The sequence below is a fragment of the Eurosta solidaginis genome, chromosome 2 (assembly GCF_040869045.1).
Source record: "Eurosta solidaginis isolate ZX-2024a chromosome 2, ASM4086904v1, whole genome shotgun sequence".
Taxonomy (NCBI): Eukaryota; Metazoa; Arthropoda; class Insecta; order Diptera; family Tephritidae; genus Eurosta; species Eurosta solidaginis.
This window is the reverse complement of record NC_090320.1, coordinates 77,984,860-78,009,568: the sequence shown is the minus strand read 5'-3', so window position 1 is coordinate 78,009,568 and position 24,709 is coordinate 77,984,860. Positions and strand designations below refer to the sequence as shown.

The 24,709-nt window shown below is 34.7% G+C and overlaps 1 protein-coding gene across 2 annotated transcripts in view; it reads right to left on the bottom strand.

Annotated features, from left to right (window-relative positions):
• Positions 1-650: 650 nt before the first annotated feature.
• dnt (tyrosine-protein kinase Dnt) overlaps positions 651-24,709 on the bottom strand; it is a 440,132-nt gene continuing 416,073 nt past the window's right edge. For both annotated transcript variants that reach the window (XM_067765850.1, XM_067765851.1), the window contains 3 exons: positions 22,886-24,008; positions 20,374-20,670; positions 651-11,975 (listed from right to left, as the gene is read on the bottom strand). In XM_067765850.1, the coding sequence (XP_067621951.1) occupies positions 11,864-11,975; positions 20,374-20,670; positions 22,886-24,008 (1,532 nt within the window). In that variant the 3' untranslated portion in view covers positions 651-11,863. The remainder of the gene's footprint in view (positions 11,976-20,373; positions 20,671-22,885; positions 24,009-24,709) is intronic.

The following is a 24,709-nucleotide window of genomic DNA, read 5'->3' as shown; positions in this document are numbered from 1 at the left end:
GCTGCTTTAGAACCTCGGAAAGATAAATAATTTATTTCTGCCTGTGTATCTATTAGGCCTATTAATGCTAATGATGGGTTTTTTCTTTCGAAAAAATTAAACTGAAGATGGCAAATACACTGAAGATGGCAATAAGGCCAAATACTCTCTCTTTATCAATCTTATGTGTGTTTGTATATTATTCTCTTCCTGTGTTCTTCTTGCACTTGATCATCCCTCACCTAGCACTTAAAAGGCTTATACGAGCCGTTTTGCCCATCGCTGCTATAGTTAGATGAAAGACAAATAATTTGAACTTTCTATCTTTCATCGGTTTATATTAAAACATTTTTCCAATTTAAATATGTCACAAATTTAACGGTAATTCGTCGTTTAACTGTAACTGCCTACTAACGAATTTGTTGGCAAACATTCCTGACAGCTTTCAATTAAAACGAAATGAGAACCAGTTTTGAGAAGAAAAAAAAGAAATCAAAAGAGGAGTTCGGCATTGATGAATCACTAAAAGAAGGCAGAGAAAATCTGTGCGGTCATTGGGTTCCAAAGTCGAGAGATGGGTTAACAATCAATCAGCTGGACAACAGAGCAAGATTGATGAGATATTCTTTTCATTGCTAAAAAGTTAAACCAACTTGTTTTATAGTTTTCAATTTAAATGTATTTATTTATTTAATAAATTACAAAAACAACTTAACAAAAATGCTTATTTGACTATTACATGTTTATGTAAATGGCTTTGTTTTATTCAATACATAATTCTTTTGATTTTATTATTACCAAAAAACTCAACTTAAAACTTTGCTTACATACATACATATCTTGGAAAACTATGTACCAATTATAAAATATAGTTCATGTCATTAATAAGATGTTTCATGATTGGCTCGAGAAACACTCAATATAATAGTGCGTTTCCACCAAACCGAAACTCTGTGCTTGCCTGTTTCATACGGTTGCTAACACATGTCTAAAAATATTGGGAGAGACATCGAAATGCCCGTTTTCACCTCAGTATCAATAATTCGAAAGCGAAAATTAAAAATTTATTTGCTTTCAAAAGATATTTTGTATAAAAGAGTTGGCCAACACGATGTTTGGGTTCGTTGAATTTGCATTGAACAGAGCGTTTTTTAAACACGTTCTGATTTTGGAGCGCTCTAAAATAACGGGACAGAGATAGGCCGATCTATCATTGAATCGTTGGTATAGGTTTACACATTTTTTGAGATTTCAGAGACAATTAATTTTAATATTAATCGTGGTATCCAAGTAAAAAAAACGTTCAACAAATTTCTTGCGACATGCCGGCATGCATTTTTTAAGCGTTTCCTGCACACTTAAAGGAAGGCCTAGAATGTACAAGCAGACTTAACTTCAACTAATGATTCGAAAAATTTACAGTTCACAAAAATTGCTCGTGAGCTAAAAGTATGCCCAAAAATTGGTTCAAGAATATAAAAAGAATCTTTAAAAGGACTTGGTTATTATTAAATTGAATTTCCAATAGCTAGCGCATCTCGTCGTAAATAAGAACAAACATTAAATTTAGAATTTTTCATTAGAATTTTATTAATTTCAATGTATGTAGCTGAAGGTTTCTTGATGCTTTGGTTTTGCCAGGTAGTTGTAGATATAGACGAGATTACGAAAACGCCATACTTAGAATTTCGAATACACCCTCAAAATCTGGAGCTAGGGTCAAAATCTTTTTCCACAAGTTAAAGGATATGTTTAATGGCATATAACTTTATTTTCGTTTATTTCAGGTAAACATTTTCTGTGTTACTGCAAAAAAGACCTTTCGGCGTTTCCATGTGCAGTTGTTAGTTTCACGTTTAGAAAAACCAGAGAAACATTACGAAATATACCGAAAATTTGAATTTTTGTTAAAATTTTCATAACATTTCCAACGATTTAACAAGTTGCACGCCGTTCAAAATGAGAAAAATGTCCCCTTTCCGTTGAAATATAAGCTTTACTCGTAGACAAACCAGGAATAAAGTTGGAGTCCCTATGAAAAAGGAGTTAACTTTAGGTCTTGAGGATCTATTGGAAATTCTGAGTATGAGGTTTTTTGTAAACTCGTCAAACTCGCAAAATGTGTATTAAATTTATATATTTTGCCACAAAGTGTAATTTAAGCGCGAAACTTTCAACGCTGAAAGAATCAAGTAAAACAAAATTTTTTCGAAATCAGACTAGTGTCCTTATATCTATACATATTTCCAAGTTATGTAGTAGCTGCATGGCAAATATACAAAAATTTTAGAGCACTTAACAAATTGATCTTATGTTTCCGTTATCCATTAATTATGACTTATTATTACTTAGTTATAACATATTTAAATATATGTAAAAATGGTTTAAAACATAATTACAAACATTTCTATTTACTTTCGAATCGAAATAAAGAAGTTCTTGTTACATGAGTCTTCGATGTTTGAACGAAATAAATATTGAACAACAAAAATATCCCAGCTAACGTTCGTTGGTGTAATATAAGGTGGTCCCAAAGTTGAAAAATTGGGGAGCTTATTGTAAAATTGTATTGTGAAATTAAAGTATTTCAATTTCTGTAACTATAGCTTGTCAATGATTGGACTTATGTTTAACTCACATGCAAGTTAGCGCCACCTAGGATACGCAATAGATAAACAAATATGAAACAATTAACCATACCACTTACCCAGTAGATAAACAATAAGCAAAGCACTTATTCATTAGGCAAATTTGTCAAAGTTATCATTGACCCATTGGCAATTAAGGAAGCGGCCTTCAATTTACACTTATGGTCCGCTTTTCATAGAATTAACACATCATCTAATACCTATGCTCCACACTTCCTAGAATTTAAGCTAGGATTACAAATCTAGAGCTTTTCTTCTCAGCTCTCTTGTAAATTTGTGTGTTCCTTTCACAAAATATTTCTTACTGCATAAGAAAACGGGTACTGTTACCTACAATTTCAGCCATTTTTCAAAACTCTAGGTGATCTAGTTTAAAAGTTAGAATCTAATAGTGCAACATCAGGATACAATTTTTTCCGGAAAAAAATTACTCCTAAATTTGAAGCGATCCGAAAATGTTAGCTGGGATTTAGCATTATCATTTTACCTAGGCTAATGTATGCACTTATAAACAAACATATTCACTATATACTTAATATTAAATCAATTATCAATAAACACACTAAAACGTCTTAATAATCTGTTATTTACATTATTAATATAAATTTTCATACCTACATACATATTTAACGATGAAATGATTACTTAAGCATTTTAATCTTATAAATATTTATTTATTTACGTATATTTATTTATATGCCTTTAATAAATAAATTTTAATATTTTTAAATATAACTAATGCATAATAAATATATTTTGGTAATCTCACAAGGTTATTCTAACTAATGAAATCAGTGTATATAATGCCATGCTATTTTTAAGATTTAACCTTCTAGGTATTGTATATCAACTGCTGAGTGGAATATCATTCTATCTCGGCTACCGTCTCAAAAACGACCTATCTCAGAAAACGTTTGAATAACGCCCTATTCTAGAGTTCGTTTCAAAAACATCCCAGCTCATATGAAAATGTATTGAATTTGAGCTCAGATAGGGCATTTTCAGCCGAATTCTGCGATCGGATGTTGTTGCAACAAATTCTGAAAAATGCCGTTATTCAAAAGTTGTTAGGCGTTTTTGAAACGGCAGTCGATATACTCTGCACCCACCGAACTTGAATAGAGAGCCATAAGCATGAAATGCAACAGCTTACATACATTTTTCCCGATAACAGCCACAGGTCACAAATCCCTTAATGGCGGGTCAAAATTTTCGATCTGTACACCCTATTATGGTGCTTGCAGATCTCGCATGAGTATAAATTAATAGAACTACATATGACTCTTTTGAAAAAAATACACAAATTCTGGGACTCCCTTGTGCCACCTGGTTTTATTCACCATAACTCCTGAAAGGGATATGCGGCTAAAAAATAAAATTTTTAGGATATTCGATTTTTTTAGCTTACAAAGACATTTGGCTTGGGAATCACTGAAAAACGTTCATTTTTGATAATTATTCTATCACAGGTCGAGTATTTTGAAAAGCAGCTAAAATAAAAATTAAAGGAAATGTATTTTCTCTGGTGCCACTACCTTAAACCGCCGACCTCTACAAACAAGCCCTATACGTCGAGCAATAGCTATAAAGGTTGAGTGCCAAATTGGCTGTCTATTGTATGAGCGATACTTGAACTCCTGCCCCCGAATATCAACCTTCGCTTACGCTAAAACTCCATCGCCTAAAATCAAGAGCGCAGAAAGGTATGCAACATGTAGTATCACATTGCGACAAGGAATAGCCACCAAAATGCTATTTTAAGTTAGGAGCAGTGTTGCCATCTTAGATTTTTTCAAACTAGATTTTGCTTTGTGTCATGAAAATATTATCTCCAAAAATTCTTTTGGCAGATATCGTTTGGAGTCGGTGTAAAACACACACCAACAACTTGAAAAAGGAGTTCTTAGACAGTGTGGAATGTAGTGTTTACATCTTTCATGGGTTCTTTAAAAGGACAAAAAGTACATTTCCTCATTGAAAATAGTTTTATCGGCGTTTTCCAAAAATTAATTTAAGTTTTTATTCTATTATGTCTATAGAAAGTTCCCTTAAACTTTTAACCTTTATTCTTAGCCTCAATTGCTCATTTGAAACTATTAATATAAATAATACTAAAATTGAAAAGGTGCAGACGATTAAATATCTCGGCATTCAAATAGATTGTAAACTAAAATTTGATGGCCATGTTGATTATATAACAGGTAAAATGGCTAAAAAAAATGTATTTCATTCAAAGAACCTGTAGAAACTTTAATACTTATTACAAAGCAAAAGTATATAGATCCATAATTGAGCCATACTTCATACATTGTTCTACTATTTTCTTTATCTTGAAAAATTCGCAAATCGATAAACTACAAAAAATGCAGAATAAAGCTATGCGCTTTATATTAGGGAAACGTTTTGATACCCCCATTAAATATATGCTACAAAGTTTGAATTGGATGAGCGTAAAACAGCAAATATTTTTCCACAGTATGAAGTTTATATACAACATAAAAACCGGAAATTGGCCTGATTATCTAAAAACAAATATTACATTTAACTACGAGGTTCATGACAGAAATACGAGACAGAGAAATGATTTTAAATTACCTAATTACAAAACGGAGTCTGAAAAAAATAGTCTTTTTTACAGAGGGTTAAAATGTTTCAACGAATTACCTGCAAATATTAAGAATTGTGATAATAACTTATTTAAGAAAAGATTATATGCTCACGCGAAGTCAATGAATATAAAAAAAAATATTGGGATTTGAATGGAAAGAAATGCAACCTCAATCTTAAGAATAATATTCTCCAGTTTATTAGGGAAAGGAATAAAATCAGGAGACAAAATATTTAGGTGTGTAGAGCCTCATCAAAAATCTACCCTGATTGCCATCATCATCAAGAAAATTAATAACCAAACATATAGAAGGGTTAATCAACTTAGTGGTATTAAACGACATAGCGAGCTACCTCCTCTAGTTGATGAAGGCGGGTGCTTATTAGAGACTAATTTTGATGAAATAAATAAATTAGCTGATCGTTTTGAAAAGATTCACCGCCAAAATGTTCATATGGGCTCGCCTAATCACACTGAATATGTAGTTAATGAAATTGAAGGAATTCGTTTTTTAATTTTAATGACTCATTCTCAGCAGATGGTTTATCTTCCAGAATATAAACAGTTTATTTTGCATAAGGAAATTTAATTCTTATTATGGCGGAAAAACAATAAAAAGGGTAGCGGGGAAGATGGAGTACCCAATTTCATATTACGCAAACCCTGTCCGTCATTTTGGAAATTTGCAAAAATGGTTCCTATTTTAAAGCCAAATTGTGGTGCAAACGATCTGAAAAGTTTCAGGCCGATCTCACTACTTTCTAATTTTAGTAAGTTAATAGAAGGTTTGCTACTTGATAAAAGTAAAGAACACATTCTTGATAATGACACGCTGAAGGACTTCCAGTTTGGATTTCGAAGCGGATTAGGCACTAATCAAGCGCTAACAATATTATCTGCCACTGTAACTACGAACCTAGAAAAGAAAAAAGCGACAATCTTAGTTAGCTTAGACCTTGAAAAAGCTTTTGACACAACATGGAAGGAGTAGTTTTTAAAATGTACAAAAAGTTCGGATTTAATAAAAACGTGCCAAATAATATATGACTATTTAACAGGGAGGTATTTTTTCGTATACAATTAAAATGAAAACTCCATTGATAAAGATATAGGGACAGGAGTCCCGCAGGGGTTGCAGTTAGGTCCTGTGTTGTTTGAAATATTCATGGCTGACTTACCATCGGATCGCAAGGAGGATCTATCGGTAATTGCTTTCGATGACAATATTCCTATATTGTCATCGAAAGTCAATCTAGCAAATGCTAGTGAGGAGATAAATGACTGTATAAGAAGCTGTGGAAGCTTAAGCTTAATCCAAACAAATGTGTTTCTACCGCCTTCAAAGGCCTGAAAACGAGAATATATCGCTCGGCACGTCAATACATACCAACCATTACCGTTGGGTGTGATCATCGATGAAACCTTCAAATTCATTCGTCATGTAGATTTTATTTTAGCAGACCAAGAAGATTTTTTTCACGTATATAACATTATTGAAAAAACAAAGGATTTCAATGGCAAAATCAATTGTTACAAGCAATTAATAAGACCAATTATAGCTTACGCCTTCCCCATTTGGTGTGGAATTTCTTCAAGCCAAATGGAGAGATAACGTAGATTTGAAAAACAAATTCTTAGAAATTGTACCAAAGCCAGTTTTTAGACGATATATGTATATCCAATAAAACTCTGTATAAAAAAAGTATAAATTTATGGTGAAAAATGCTTTAAAGTGTGTAAAACATTGCAAGAATAAATTAATTGAAAAATATTTGATGAAAGAAAACACCATGCTTCCCATTTGAGGGACGATTTATGTCACCGATCTAATTAAAAATATTATATGAAAAGAATGCTTTGTTTAGAGGCAAAAAACTACTATTCTATCACAGAAGATTAAATTCGTTGAATCTTGCAAACTCTGTAAATCGATTAATATTCGAAATGATTTTCAGCCTAAATAAAAATGTTTGAAACCTCATTAGCTTTAAGTCTTTTATAAATATATTTCTGTGCTATCCTTTCTTCTTAGCTTTAAGTTAGTTTTAAGGTATAAATAAATATGAAATGAAATTCCAGGTTTTTAACTTTTTCTAGATAAATGTAATTTTTAATTAATATTCAAAGAATATTTCAAAACGATGTTGTTATCAAACCTTAAATTTAGCTATGAGCACTCTTAGATAAGTATTAGTACGTTTACAAACACATGTATAGAATATAAGCTATTAACAAATATATTTAATGAAATTAATGATGAATAAATAAATGTTTAGCAAATGTTTGGCAAATTGTTCGCACTCAATTCACACGTATTCTAATAGCTCCGTCACATAAGCAGTTTTTCTGCAATATAACAATCGAATACGGCACAAAATATGTTAGCAAGTATTTTTACCTCTTGGGATGCAGGATAATGTTAATAGATCGAGTCTTACTAAATAACTTTGAGGCGTGTGGAAACAAATAATTAAAAAAAATTTCCAAACAGTTGTTCTCGTTGGTGTTAGCAATGCTTTTCATACACGAGCCTAGACACCATCTTGTTATTGAAATGGGTGTTCGTCGGAAAAGAGGAATTCACTTGAGCACTAAGTTTTGTTATAAGTTGTATAGCAACGCAGTCATTTCTTTTAGCATTTTCTGAATCTTATGCCTTTTCTTTTCTAAAAATAATGCCGCCCCGCTGTTTCTTCTCAGCACTCTTGTAAATTTGTGTGTTCCTTTCACAAAATATTTCTTACTGCATAAGGAAACGGGTACTGAGCCAATTTTTAAAACTCTAGGTGATCTAGTTTAAAAGTTAGAATCTAATAGTGCAAAACATCAGAATACAATTTTAAGGACTCATAAATTTGAAGCAATCCGAAAATGTTAGCTGGGATTTAGCGTTATCATTTTACTTACGCTAATGTATGAACTTATAAACAAACATATTTACTATATACTTAATATTAAATCAATTACCAGTAAACACACTAAAAAGTCTTTCTATAATCTCGTATTTACATTATTAATATAAATTTTCATACCTACATACAAATTTAACGACGAAATGATTACTTACGCATTTTAATCTTATAAATATTTACTTACATATTTACGTATATTTATTTATATGCATTTAACAAATAAATTTAAATATTTCTGAATATAACTAATGCATAATAAATATATTTTGGTAATCTCACAAGGTTATTCTAACTAATGAAATCAGTGTATATAATGCCATGCTATTTTTTAGATTTAACCTTCTAGGTATTGTATATCAACTGCTGAGTGGAATATCATTCTATCTCGGCTACCGTCTCAAAAGCTCTCTGTCTGAGAAAACATTTGAATAACGCCCCATTCCAGAGTTCGTTTAAAAAACATCCCAGCTAATGTCAAAATGTATTGAATCTGAGCTCAGATAGAGCATTTTCATCCCAACTCTGAGATGGGGTGTTTTTGAAACAAATGATGAAAAATGGGGTTATATTATACTCTTCTCCGAACTTGAAAAGAGAGCCATAAGCATAAAATGCAACAGCTTACATACATTTTTCCATATAACAGCCAAAGATTATTTCATTGAGACTTTCTCACTTCATATGCTAAAACAATGGGACCCGAAAATTGAATGTATGTACTAACAAAAGAAGAAGCATACCGATTAACCCTGGCTGTCTGTCTATCGCTTACATTTTAGCCAGCAAGTACTTCCTAAGTTTTTAATGAACCCTCAAAGAAATGCTCAAGAAATCCTCCCACGTTTGAACTGATGCATGCCGAACGCATTTCGAACGAAATTTTGGGAATAACAAAACAAAAAATACATATTTTGAAATAAAAAACGTCTACTTTGGCTTACAAAGGGAAAATAAAAAAATGTTGACCGTTTTCTTATGGGCTAGATACCACGCTTATACAGTGAAATTACCAGGGGTGTTTACGAATATGTTATAGACACCAAGATCTTTCATATGTTGTATATATACAAATATGTTATAAGCATGGTAAAAGCAAGAACCATTTCGAAGTGGCTCTCAAATTTTAGGATTTTTTCTAAAATAGTTCTAACTCGTACCCCTTCAGAAAAATTAAGAGCAAAGTAAACATTGAAAACGTTTTCTCAATCCCGATATTTGTTTAGCAAACCAAGCAGCGATATTAGATCAGAAATCCGTGAATGCCGGGTCAACATTTTCGATCCGTTATGGTGCTTCCAGATCTCGCTTGAGTACAAAGTAAAAGAACTATGACCCTTTTGAAAAAAATAAACTAATTCTGGGACTCCCTTGTGCCACCTTTTGCCTTGTTTTATTCACAAGTACTGCTGAAAGGGATATGCGGCTAAAAGTAAAATTTTTTGGATATTCGGTTTCTTTAGCTTACAAAGACATTTGGCTTAGAAATCACTGAAAAACGTTCATTTTTGACAATTACTCTATCACAGGTCGAGTCTTTTAAAAAGCAGCTAAAAAAAAGAAATTATTTTCTCTGGTGCCACTACCTTAAATCGGCCAGGTAGCGCCGACCTCTACAGTAACGATTTTCCACAAACAAGCCCTATGCGTCGAGCAATATTTATAAAGGTTGAGTGCCAAATTAGCTGTTTATTGTATGAGCGATACTTGAACTCCTGCCCCCGAATCCCAACCTTCGCTAACGCTAAAACTCCATCGCCTAAAATCAAGAGCGCAGAAAGGTATGCAACATGTAGTATCATATTGCCACAAGGAATAGCCACCAAAATGCTATTTTAAGTATAGGAGCAGTGTTGCCATTTTAGCTTTTTTTCAAGCAACATTTTGCTTTTTTTTCTCCGTTTAGCTTGAAAAGTTGCGATTTAGCTCGAAGCTTTATTTTAGAAATTTTTTAGCTCTTTTAAGCTTTTTCAGAATTTTAGAAAAACTAGTTTTATGTAGATTCAATTTTAAGAACATTGAATGAATTTGGGTAAGATTTAAAAAATTTGAGGCGCTAAGGAACAGATAATGTTGGCATTATGGTAGGCAGAAATCGAGGCATAGTAACTTTATTAAGGCAACATCAACCTTATGTCAAGAGGATTAATATTTATTTGAAATATACCGATGTGTGTAAGGCTTATGGCTCATATAAAGCAAAACATACGTAAGGAATTATTATAAGCCATAAGGTAGAATATAACAACTTTATTATAAGGCTTAAGGCCTTATTAAAAGAAACTACTTGCTGTATTAGAACCTTTATATAAGGCTTATATATAGGCCACCCAAAATCAGGCTTACATAAGCTATTAGAAAAACGAGGTTGAATAAGTATTGGTGTGCCATAGTATAACCTTATTATAAGTTTAATTGCACATATCAAATTGCTTGGACTTATAAGACATCATCTGACTTCAAATTCCTTTATTCATATTCATAGTAACCTAGTTCAAAACTTTATTTAACCTGGGGCCACTCTTTGGCAGTGATTCGACAAGCCCAGAAAGTGTCATGGAAATATTCCCTCCAAGGGGTTCTTAGACAGTGTGGAATGTAGAGTTTACATCTTTCATGGGTTCTTTATAAGGACAAAAAGTAGATTTCCTTATTGAAAATAGTTTTGCCGGCGTTTTCCAAAAATTAATTTAAGTTTTTTATTCTGTTATGTCTATAGAAAGTTCCCTTAAACTTTTAGCTCTTTTTCTGAGCCTTAAAAATTTTGATTTAGCCTTTTTCAGCTTTTTATTTTTGTCAAATAGCCTTTTTTCTGAAAAAGTTCTGACAACGCTGTATAGGAGTTAGGCTGTTATTCCTAGTGACTATATGGTATTAAATGTTGCATACTTTTCTTCGCGCTTGTTACTGTTTTAAGGGCCTGGCCAAGTTGATATAGGCATAACGCTGAATCATAACCATATTTTTACTTATCCATATCAATTGGCATCAGTTATTGGTGCCGTAACTTAAAAATCGTAAAATTTTCATAAAAATGAAGAAAACGCCAAGAATTACAAACACATTCCACAAAAAATAAGTCACTTGGTCAAAACTTATCCAATACAATAAATAAAATATACAATAAGTTAATAAATTCACCAACTCAAATATTTTTAGGTTATGGATATGGCGAAAAACCAAGAACCAATTGGTTGGCTATGGCATGGTTATGGCTATGGCGTTATGGTATGTCACCATTGACAAATTACATTGATTTCCATAAGGTTGGTTGGACCAGCTGTTTTATATAGATATGGATACATCAACATTGCCAGGGCTTTTAGATATTTTTGGCGATGGAGTTTTAGCGTTAGCGAAGGTTGGAATTTGGGGGCTGGTATGTAAGCTGGAGTATCAGGATACCACTTTAAATTTTATCCAAATTAGTTAAAATTTCTTGTAGACTGATCTATTCAAATTAGGAGCAGAAGCAGTTGTGTAAAATTGTTTACTGCTTTTATGACGTAACAACTGCAACCACTAAATCCTCTATAGTATATATGTATTATGCGTATGTATGTATATTAACTTAATTCAGTTGATTATTTGTCTATTCCGAGTGCAAACATATGTGCAAATAAATACATATTCACTAATTTCTATTTATAAAAAATTTATTTGTGTAGGGAAGCAATAATACAGTCTAATATTTTTGACTTTTTTGTTACGAGTCACGTTTACACGTAACGTGTCACCTGTGCATAAAATTCCGTTAGACACCCATTGAGTTGAGCAAATGTCGGACGTTCGATCGGTAGAAGTGCCCAACAGTATGCCATAATTGTAAAGCTGTAAATAAAAAGAGTAAAAGGGGTTTTGTTTTAAACTATGGGTTTTTGAACAATTTCTGTATAAATTATTTTATGTAAATAACTTAAACTCGAGACTATACAAATTTATGTAGGAATTCATGGAATTCTTCATAGTGCTTACGGAAATTACTTCTAAAGTTCCTGGGAGGCGGTACCTCTTCAAACAGCTGGGATGCCCAGGTTTCTGTGTTCTCAGCAGAAAATGTTTGTTAAGCATTTAATTTCTCTCCTTTATAGGGAGTTTTCTTGCCTCACATGTTCTGGGGACAATTCCAAATTTGATGAAAGCTCGTCTTTCAGATGTTATGGATCGACCTGATCGTTCAAGCGAGAGGAGTATCGGTAGGTGGTCGGATGCCAATGTTACCATCTGTTACCAGCTGACGCAGTTTACAAGTCCTGCGCTTACGATGTAAAAGTCTGGCGAGCTGTGGCAATTTCCTACCATTCGTCCGCGTTTATTGTGCAGAACGCCGTGTCCTCTATTTGATCTGCCAACATCTCACCTTTACTATCCGCTTGTATATCAAAATGCCCTAGATCGTGGTGTGCATTAAAATCGCTCAAAATAATGCGATTTTCACATCCATTGGGGCAGCAGGTGACAGAAGGGATATAGATGCTGATTATTTCTTAATTTAAATCGCCTGACTGGACAAATATATCTTCACGTTCCAAGACGTAGCCCCTGCGTTCAATGTCGGGATCAAATAAGCTAGGACGCACTATGGGACGGCCTGGTGCATGAACGGCAAGGAGCAGAAAAAGTTTGGAAGACATTTCGGGGTTGACAAACACCCTGTTCGATGCAACCATTCTTTTGCATTTGACACACTGGCATGAGTGTGACCGTCCCAAAAAGATTTGTTTCGGGCACACTCAGCATAACCATTTCTCTGCATTCCCGATTCAAGGATTTACTGGGCGGGTAACAATTTATGGAAGGTAACAAATTAAATGGGGTTACAGTGAAATGACAGCCCTTGGTCGGGAAAAGTTCCGAGTCGCTTTGGTACATAGAATCGGCTACCGTGCTAAGCGTTCCGTTGTTTATGATCTTTAATTGTGGACAATTATAATATCTATATTTCGAGTCCGCAAATACTGTATTTTCTCCCTGAATATCATAAAAAATAATTGCTTTTAAAAAAATGAATTTCTTTAAAATGTTTAAAAACTCAATAAAGTTGAAAATTGAGACTGTGTGCTAAGTTTGAAATATTTTGGTAATACACAAGGTTTCTCGCCAGGAGTAGTACACTGTCTTTATGAGATGGTGGTCAAACCGATTCTGCTATATAGGGTGCTGGTCTGGTGGAAAGCACTGGACACGCCGAGCACCTCCAAAATGTTAATGTCAGTGCAACGGGTGGCGCTGATCGGTATCAGTGGCGCTCTCAGAACAACACCTACCTTGGCACTGAACGTCATGCTGAACATATATCCTGTAGATATTGCGGGAAAGGTCGTTGGTCAGGATTCGTGATATGGGATATCGGCTTTCTGACTGTGGACACTCTAGCCCTCTTACCAGTTTCGACTTTATCCCGGACAGAACGGAATATTGTATGCCGATAACTGCTCCCTATACAACCTTCACCCCAGTAATTCCATCGAGAGAGGAGTGGGGAAGAGCAATTATCTGGGGCATGGGACCGGTTAACTTCTTCACGGATGGGTCGAAGCTAGACGGAAAGGTTGGTGAGGGGGTCTTTATTCAAGAGCTAAATGTAAGCCGCAAGTTTAAGTTGGCTGATCACTGCAGTGTACTCCAAGCGGAAGTTGCTGCGATTAAGGATGCAGTGGAAGGAATGCAATCCAGTGCTACTACGGTTAGGGAATTTAACATCTACTCTGATAGACAAGCGGCTATCAAGGCCTTGAGCTCAACTACAGTGCGATCGGAGGTGGTCTGGGCGTGCGTGACCTCGTTTGCGATTGCATCGAATTATTTTACAATTAAGATTATCTGGGTCCCGGGCCATAGTGATATCCCGGGTAATTGTCAAGCGGATCTCTTAGCCCGCATCGCTACAACTGAACCGGATGAAGATGGCTGTAGGGATTTCGGGATCCCGCTGGCCACCTGTGGATTGCTCCTCCATAGCTGGGCCTCGAGTCAGCTCAGCAAACGTTGGGCGGACACCACGTATTGCAGGGTAGCAAGATCTTTCTGGCCGAAAAAGGATGACAGGAGGTCTGCTGAAATAATTGGGTTCACTAACGCTCACCTATCAATGGTCATTGGGGTTTTGACAGGGCACTGTCCCATGGGTAATCCATGCGGTACGTCTCAATATACTGGAAACTCCATCCTGCTGCAGATGTATGGAGGGTGATGAGGTGGAATCACCAAATCACTTTATGCTTGATTGCCCAGCTTTTGCCAGAACTAGGGGAAAGTACTTCGGTCGCGACTCACTTGGATCTCCCGAGGATTTATCCAAAGTTGAGATCGCTATCATTCGGAGCTTTATCGTTGCTACCCAACGATTCTCTAAGTAGCTATATCTAAGTCACCCTTATTTTTGGTGTATGTGGTATCACAACGGAACTTCGTGTTGTCCAAGTGAGCTATCCTTATCAGGGCAGCTACCACCTAACCTAACCTAAGGTCTCTTATAGTCTTATGCATTCTTTTATAAAATACGACTCTTGTGAACAGTACAAGTACAACAAAAGTAAATGGATGGCTCTGAGTTATAACCAAAATAACGTTATCTCCACAGTAATTTTTATTTATGGTAAGCATAGTTACATGTTTAGATGCGACCACATTTTGACTATTACTAAGCGGACAGGTGGGAATGCTTTATATAATTCATTTGGTGAACAGCTTGTTCAATGATGTGAAACAAAGTGAATGCAACGGCACAATGTCGTCGTTTGCTGCAAAAACGTCGCTGGTAGTGGACTTTGGGAAAAAAAAGAACGAATAAACAGAAAAGCGGCCCTTAAAACAGCTGTGTTCAAATTTGAGTTCCTTGTCGGTCTTTATGACTTTGTAATGTTTTGTCGCTCTCTCATTCACTCAGTGCCATACTTCATCAAGACCATATCGATTAGGATAAAGCATCGACGATGGTTGATATGCTACTTGCTTCCATCGTTCCAAATTAGAAGAATGACAACAGAAGAAAACTGCATTGGAAGCATTAAAGCAATGCGATATCGTCTTATACCCCACTAGACTAAACCCGCGGCTCCGCCCGCGAAAAAAAAATTTTACAAGTTCCATCATAAAAACATGCCGATGTTACTTCCAGGAATGCCTAGAATCACTAAACAAAATTTCATGATGTAGGGTTATATTTATATTCAACTTTAAATGTACCTACTTTAAATAAATTGAATTTTTGGTTCTTGTTAATTTTTTATATTTCAATTTTGAAATGATTGTTTCAAAAATTTTCATTCTGATATAAAATTTTAAAACGAATTGTTAGCATACATTTATGAGTCATTATAATAAAGATATTTTATAAAAATAAAATAGTGCGTGTACAATAAATAGTGGTATAATTAACAACTACCACATTGGCGATCAGCCAGCCTTTTTTAAAAGCGTGCAAAACAACCCCAAATATAACTACAGCAAGATTAGCAGAAAATTTACAAATGCTCAGTGCATTACTTGGTCATCTTGTTGAGATCCTGAACGCTAAATGTATAAAAAGCTAGAAAGCAACAACATTAAGAAGAAAAAACGCTCCTCGTTGATGTAAATTGCTGGGCAACAATTAAAAGCAGAAAAACATCTCAGCTAAAGCTATAAATTGGAACCGAACAATACACATTGAGCTGAGAGGGTAATCTTTGTGCATTTAAGCCAAAATTTTATTCAAAGCCAAGTCACAGTAAAGCAGAATTCCAATCTACAATCCAATTCAAAACAACAATCTAAATTTAACTAAAGAATTCATTTGAAATAAAGAGCAGTGAACTACAACAACAACAAATTTAGTAGAAACAACAGCTCGCCCGTGTGAGAACGTGTGGAGAAGGAACTTACGAAAATTTGTTACGAAGTTTTGGGTCACCTTATTTCAAAATCAGTAAAAAATATACAATTGCGACAACTATCAACAACAAATAAAGGAATTTGGTGGGCTGTATCTAACATTTAGTTTATTTAAATTTATATTATTTATATGTATATGTATATGTATCAAAATAGATTAAACATTTTTGTTTTGTAAACGCCCCTTTCCAGACATTTTTTTTTATTTCTTCCTATAATATAATTTTTGTAATTATTTTTATTAACAATGTTTCATTCACCATCAAATAATACACGTACATCTACACCATGAAATCAAGTAAACGATTCGCTTATTGATTTGGATAATGAAAATTATCAAAATAATTTAACAAATCCATATGCGAATCAAAATAACGAAATTTTTGCTACATTGGTAAAACTTCCCCAATTTTGGACTAATTTCCCTGAAGCATGGTTCATCCATGCTGAAATGCAATTTAGTCAAAAGACCATTACTCAGGAAGGGACAGAATATGAATATGTCATAACTGCATTTCCGCAGGAGGTAATTATGACAATTCTTGATTTTATTCAAAATCCTCCTGAAGATGACAAATTTTCTGCATTAAAGAAAATTTTAATTGAACGGCATTCATTAAGTGAGAATGCCAAGTTAGATCGAGTGTTATCCGATTCAGAAATGGGAGATCGTAAACCTTCTGAATTTTATCGGTCTCTAGTGCTACTCTCTGGAAACAATTTTAGCAAGGAAATGCTTAAAAAGCTTTGGATAAGGAAGTTGCCAATCTTTTAGTAGGAATCGCTTTAGAAGTCCCTCTAGATATCGATCAAAGTTTCGTGACAACCCAAATTGGCTCTTTAGGTATCATTATAAGTTTGGTAATCAGGCTTTGAAGTGCGAACAACCATGCGCTTTTAAAAATAACAATAGTTCGTCAAACTAAAGTCATCCGTTGTTGCGGCGACAAACAACGGAAATTTAGACACGTTTACACGTCGCTTATTTATTATTGATAAAACAAACAAATTGAATTTTTTAATAGATAGTGGAGCGGAAATTTCAGTGCTTCCGGTTTCAAAATCTTCATGTTCGAAAAAGTTATCAGATATTATTCTAACGGCAGCTAACGGTTCAACGATTTCAACATACGGTAAAAAACTTTTAAATATAAATTTAGGACTGCGTCACGAATTTCCGTTCACGTTTTTAATAGCAGATTTAGCAAAACCAATTATCGGTGATGATTTTCTGTGTAAATAGGGTCTATTAGTTGATGTTAAACGCAAATGCTTAGTAGATCCGGTAACAAGTCTTTCAGTTAACACAATTTCATGTGTTTGTAATGTTTCGCTACCAAAAGTTTTCGCTGTTGATAACAAATTTACAAAGTTATTGAAAGAATTTCCTTCTTTATTTTCTGAACCAGATTATTAACAACCAGTTAGACATACAACAGTTCACAGACTAGTCACTGAAGGAAATTGGCCATTTTCTAAACCAAGGCGTATAGACCCTATTAAATTCAAAGTAACTAAAACTGAATTCGATCTTTTAGTAAAAACAGGGATATGTAGGCCTTCTAATTCAGCGGTAGCATCTCCTTTGCATCTTGTACCCAAGAAGGAGTTAAATGACTGGCGTCCTTGTGGAGATTTTAGAAGATTAAACGTTGTAACAGTCCCTGATCGTTATCCTTTGCCCCATGTTCATGACTTCAACATGAATCTCAGAAATAAGAAAGTATTTTCGAAGCTAGATTTGGTAAGAGCTTATCACCAAATTCCAATGGCAGAAGAGGATATCTATAAAACTGCAATTACTACGCCTTTTGGCATGTTTGAATTTGTACGAATGCCTTTCGGGCTTAGAAACTCCGCGCAAACTTTTCAACGATTTATTAATGAAGTAGTTTATGATTTAGACTTTGTTTTTACATATGTATATTGATGATCTCTTGTGGCAAGCGAAAATGAGGAACAACATTTCAAAGATCTTCGCGTACTATTTCAGCGCCTCACGGAGTGCGGTTTAAATATAAAACCAAGTAAATGTACTTTTGGCGTAACAAATGTTGACTTTTTAGGACATAATATTTCTGAAACGGGAATTAGGCCCTCGGAAGAAAAAGTTTTAGCCATTCGAAATTTTGATCGTCCAAAATCTATTAAGCAGGCACAAACATTTATTGGTATGGTTAATTATTACCATCGATATATACCAAAATTAGCAGTTTACGACAGTTATCTATGATTTAATTAATAGAACAAATAAGAAGCGAGACAAGATTTTAATTTGGGATGATACATCTAATAAAGCTTTCGAATGCATTAAAGAAAAGTTTGCATTTGCGATATTGTTAAATCATTTTAACAAAGATGCAAAACTTTCTTTAAATGTAGATGCATCCAATACGGCAATAGGTGGTGTCATACATCAAACGTTTAATAATGTATCAGAACCACTTGCATTCTTTTCAAAGAAACTGTCTCCATTCGAAATTAAATATAGTGCATTTGATAGAGAACTGTTAGCTATTTATTTTAACATTAAACATTTTCGTTACCTTCTAGAAGGACGTCAATTTACAGTTTTCACAGATCACAAGCCTCTAGTATTTGCTTTAAATTCAAAAACAGAACGCAGTCCAAGACAAACTAGACATATGGAATTCATTGCATAGTTTACGAATGACATTAGGTATATTAAAGGACAGGAAAATGTTGTAGCTGATACATTATCTCGTGCGTTTGAAGGTGAAGCGATTAATAATTCGGACATTAATTTAAAAATTTTACAAAGTGAACAATAACAAGATAGTGAATTAGGCAAACTTACCTCACATTTTTAAATTTGAAACAAATAAAAATTCCTGTTCTTAACTTTAATATATGGTACGAAGTGTGAGGAGAAAATTCTAGACCATTCATTCCAAACAATTTAAGAAAAATATTATTTGATATGTTACATGGGATTTCACATCCTGGTAGTAGAGCTACACGTCGTTTGATAGTTAAGAAATATTTTTGGCCAAAAAAGAATAAAGACATCAATACTTGGTCCAAAGAATGTATAAGTTGTCAAAAATCGAAAGTACATCGTCAAACAAAATCTCCAGTTGTGAAAATTCCAATTCCAAAAACTAGATTTGAACACATTCACTTAGATATTGTCGGACCCTTGCCTGTTTCAAAGGGATATCGTTACATATTAACTATAATTGATAGATTTACACGTTGGCCAGAGGCATTCGCGCTAAGAGATATTTCTGCAGTTACGGTTGTAAATAAATTTTTTAAGGAATATATTTCCCGTTTTGGGGTTCCATTGGAAATAACAACGGATCAGGGATCTCAGTTTACTTCAAACTTGTTTTCAGAATTAACGAAAATTCTTGGAAGTCATCAAATAACGACTTCTTCCCCCCAAGCTAATGGAATGATAGAACGTTTCCATAGACAGCTTACATCTTCAATAATGGCTAAGAATGTGTCCAGGGATTGGTATGAAGAGTTACCAATAGTGCTTATGGGTTTGCGATCGATTTTTAAGGAAGATATTTCGGCAACACCAGCTGAAATGGTTTATGGCCAAAATTTAGGATAACCTGGTGAATTTTTGTTTCAACTACAGAGAATGTAACTTCAGCGGATGTTTTAAGTAGTTTGCGTAATATTTTAAAAATTTTAAATCAAATTTGGAACATCATCAAAATTCTAGCGGTATTTTTGTTCCAAAAGATTTAAAAGATTGTCATTTTGTTTTTGTACGTGTAATAAACAAACATTCCTTGCAGCATCCGTATGAGGGTCTTTATAGAGTTATTGAAAAAGAGATTAAAAACTTTAAAATTGAGATAAATAATGAAATTAAATCTATTCCAATTGATCGTTTAAAACCAGCAATGATTGATAAAATACAGATAGCTAACACAAAAACAAAGAAGAAAGTTACTTTTAATTTATTTAACGTTAAATCTCCGGAAGGGGGAGTATTGCAGGGTTATATTTATATTCAACTTTAAATGTACCTACTTTAAATAAATTGAATTTTTGGTTCTTGTTAATTTTTTATATTTCAATTTTGAAATGATTGTTTCAAAAATTTTCATTCTGATATAAAATTTTAAAACGAATTTTTAGCATACATTTAGGAGTCATTATAATAAAGATATTTTCTAAAAATAAAATAGTGCGTGTACAATAAATAGTGGTATAATTAACAACTACCACACATGGCATTCCATGTTGTGCTTCAAGGTCATAAGTGCCCAAACGAACTGACATTGAATTTAGTATATATATAGAAGAATATAGATAATTTAAGAGAGTCGTCGACAATAATGATAGGGTAAAAACATTAATTGATACTTACAGTTCATCAGGACAATTGAAGGGTTGCGCCAAACGATAGCCATCTCTTAGATAATGTTCCATTTCGAAGGGGTCAACTTCGGCATAAGGCTGTTTCGCATATGTACACAATTCCCACATAAGAACACCGAACGCCCAAGAGTCACTCGCCTCCGAAAATTGTTTGTGTTGTAAGGCTTCCAGTGAAAGCCATTTGACAGGACGATTTTCACTATCTCCCAGACAATTATAATCATTTGGAAAAAGATCACGGGATAGTGAGCTGTCTGATAATTTCACACGCAACTGATCATCAATGCTGTTAATATAAATATAAACAAACAAATTAGTAAGTTACAGTTAGTTGGAGTAACTTATGATGGATTTCTATTTATGCTGTAAAGTTGAAAGAGGTTTTTCAAAGAAGTTAGTTTTAGAAGTCAAAATAATTCTGAGATTTTTATACTATAAGACTGTAGGTATTTCTAACGTTCCGATTTGAAATTATACACAACCAAACCTGGCATAGGAAGGAGCTATTTGAAAAAATTCAAATATTTTCAACATATGGATACTTTCTCTGAGTTGTCGACGAATAACCGGAACCGTCGATCGCTGGGCAAACGATCAGAAGGGAAGACAATACATTTTATTCAGTAAGGAGCAAGTACATAACAAATATGGTGTATTTTATTCAGAACTACATAACTATCCTCTCGGTCGTTATAAAATTTCACCATGTGGAGTAACCTCTCAATTATCCGAACTGATCTCGAAGCAGTACATATATCATAACGAAGATGTTCCGCCTACTGGATGTGGCGAAGCACTGCTACAACAATTTGTTGCGAATGGTACCAAAGTCATTCCCTGATGATTCAAAACTCATCTCAAAACTGTACGAAGCTATTCCGAAAAAAAAAAATACATAACGCCATCGAATCGTTTCCGAATTGTGCAATAATACTATTCCCTAAAATTCATTGCCTTTTTGCATATTTCAATGTACAATTTAAGCTGTCTATTTTTATGTCAGACTGCGACTCCTTCAGAAATGCGAGATATCTGGCCACAAGGAAAATTAGAATAAAAAAGTTTAAGTACTTCTCATTACGTCTTGACCCTGAACTTCTACCCAATGTTCTAAAGTCTGCGAGTGTGCAGTAAAGCTCTTCCCGAGTGTACTCTGAGCTCAAATATCATTAATAATGGGTTCAGTTTAAGTCCAACGATTGTTTTGTCTAGTGAGTCTGCTTGTTTTTGGGTGTCACGTTCAAGTTCTCTACGGTGCCGAAAGCTGATGTGATAAGATGCATCCAATTAACTTTGTGATTGATTGATTATGTCTTTCATAATAGGGTCAGACACCTACGTAATGAAGCATCGTGGAAAGTGGCGAAACTTCGACCACACCCCAAAAATAGAAAAGCGTGTTCCCCAGGAGATTTCAGCCCTAATAGCATTTTACCCATTTTATCTAAAGCATTCGAGAGCTTATTAGCGGAACAAATCAGCATCTGTGTGTATAAATGCAATCTACTCTCGCCACATCAGCCTGACGTCAGAGCCGGGCACAGTTGTTCGACTGCTCTTATAAAAATTTTGGATGACATACGCGTAACTTTTAAAACCGGGCCAACTAACGATCGAAAGCGTAGTGACTTTTTGCTGGGTGAAAAATAATGGACCGTGCCTCAATGCTGCAAAATCGTACTACTTGCCCGTTGCAAATAATAATGTTTCAAGGCTTGAAATACCTGAAATAAGCTCGGTGACGCTTTTATAAAAGTTATGACGAACTTAAACCTTACTGCAGTGGGTAAGTTATATGGGACTCTACGTAATTTGAGGAAGGCTGCGTCCTATACTCCGTAAAGATTTCTAAGTTAGTTAACAACAAGCTATACTCAAGATGGGCTCATAGATTGGAGGTTTGACCACATATCTGCCTGTAAAGCTTGAGTTTAAGGTTGCAACCTATTCGATTATCATAGGGCTAAAATCTGCATTTTTCTATTCCGCCTTAAAGGCGCTAAAATCGTTTTAGATAGATCTACTAGATCATGCACTATAGTTGTGCTCAGTTTTAAAAATGTAGCATCTACTAGGTTGTTTTTCGTCAACACCGCACGCTTACTGCTGCTACAAACCAACACAACTATTGATGGATTCTTTATATAGTTTTCTCTAATCTAAGGAGACTTTTGCAATGTACATATTTCTCTCCACTCTTCAACCTTACTGTTTCAACGTTACTCTCATCTATCTTTTAAAACATAGCTTAGATATAAAACTATAAAAATACATACATATGTAATGTAGTACTATATAACCTGCAATTGGTATGACATCTGTTAGTTGACTATAAAATATTTCATTATCTTAATGTAGTAATAAATTAAATTGTTAAATAAATGAAATGAAACATGAAGCATATATAATGTACAATATTCTAAACAACACGGCTAGGTAATTTGTTATTTTTAATGTTTGCACACACATTTCTTATAGTGAATGTAAATTTAAATACTTACACACAGTTCCTCGTTGCTATATCCTTATGAACGACTCCATGACTGTGCAGATGCACTAAAGCCAATGCCAATTGTGTGGACATCATTACGATTTGGACAGTGGTGATGGCGCGAGCGCAAGATGGGTCCAACAGAAAAAGCTTCAAATTACGTGTGGTATTTGGAGCTGAGTAGAGAACAAACGGAGTTGTGTGATCTTCAATAGACACTCCCAGGACTGAAAGTATGCCTTGATGGGAAGCGCCATATAGGGACATGCCTTCCTGTAGAAGTAATGAGACTTGCATTTGGCTGGCATGCTGCGCAACTGTTTTAACTAAAACGTCTTGACTCTCATTGTAAGTTCCGCGATATACACGTCCAAACGTACCTTCCTGTAACAAACTCGAAAGGCGCACACGACAACGTTCGACGGTAAGCTCCGATATTCGACGGTGTAACTCTTCTGGGTGTTGAGGTTCTGTTTTGCGTGGCAAAGAGCTATGAAGTGCACCAACTATAGATGGGGGATCATTGTATGCACCAGCTTGCTGACATGGTGAATTTGTATTGAGACGTTGAAAGCTTGAAGTGCGCATAGGTTGGCCATTGTTTTGACATTTTGCTGAACGTCTCACACAATATGCAGTTAAGAACAGAATTATAACGAGCGCCAATGCAAGAGAACTGCCAACAATGATTGTCAATATGCCAGTTGGTGGTGGCACCGCAGTCTCTAACAAAACCGGACCATGCACCGTATTTTCTTCGAACTCGGCCAGTAGACATATCTTTTTACGCCGAAAGACCAAATGTGTCACATTGTTGAGAGCGCGATTAAGTATAACCTCAACTGAGATTGTGACATCTACTTCCGAAGCACGTGCCCCTGAACACTTAAGGCCGATAGCGAATGTTTGCTCATTTGTTGGTATTTCACCAATTTGTGAAATATTCATAAAGGGGCGTGGCAGAGTTTCCTGATCTGATGTAACCACGTTAATGCTATAAGGCAGCGGACGTCCGGCTAAGCTTTGCCATGTGAAAGTGATATCGCGTACGTTTGCTGGTACTGGTACGACAAAATTGAGTGCGTAGTTATTGACATGGCCTTCGCGAACATAGTAGACCTCAGCGGCGACACCTGAAATGAACGAAAAAATATTTATAGTTAAAGAAATCGAAAAACCGTTTGTTTTTGTGTTTTTTGATATCATAAAATAATAAAAAACCATTTTTAAAAAATGTTTTGAACCAGGGCCCGTATCGTGTTAGACGATCCTCTTCATCTGCTCCCATAAGCAGGTTCCGATGAAAATATTTTCTTAGCCAATTCTATTTGACTCAAATTAACGATATTTGGGCATATCTAGGTGCGAAAAGATATGAGTATGACAAAGATATTTTCGAAGTTAGCCTTCCTTATCGAGAACGGTTACTGCGTTGAAACCTTTTTGCAGCTCGAAGGCTACAGGGATTCACTTAAGGATTTACGACCTAACTGCCGAAAGTTCTGAACTTTGCGGAAATCATTTTGATTTCCCTCCTGAAAGGCATTGGAAAGTGTCTGTAAGTACATCATAGCCACACATTTTAAACCGTTAGAAACCCAGCAAATGTCAACAAAAAGGATTATCAACTTTTATTTTCGCAGCACATACCCTTTGATAAGTACTCAATTGAGGAAGGAAATGTGGTAAGAGAGTCAACTACTGTCACTGTATGCTTGTCAGATTTTGTCTGCTCATGACATATTTTAGCCAATTTACAGCAGTTCGAAATACTGAGGAACCGACAATAATGAATACGTACACAAATGATATTTAAGTAGGTGTACTAAAATGA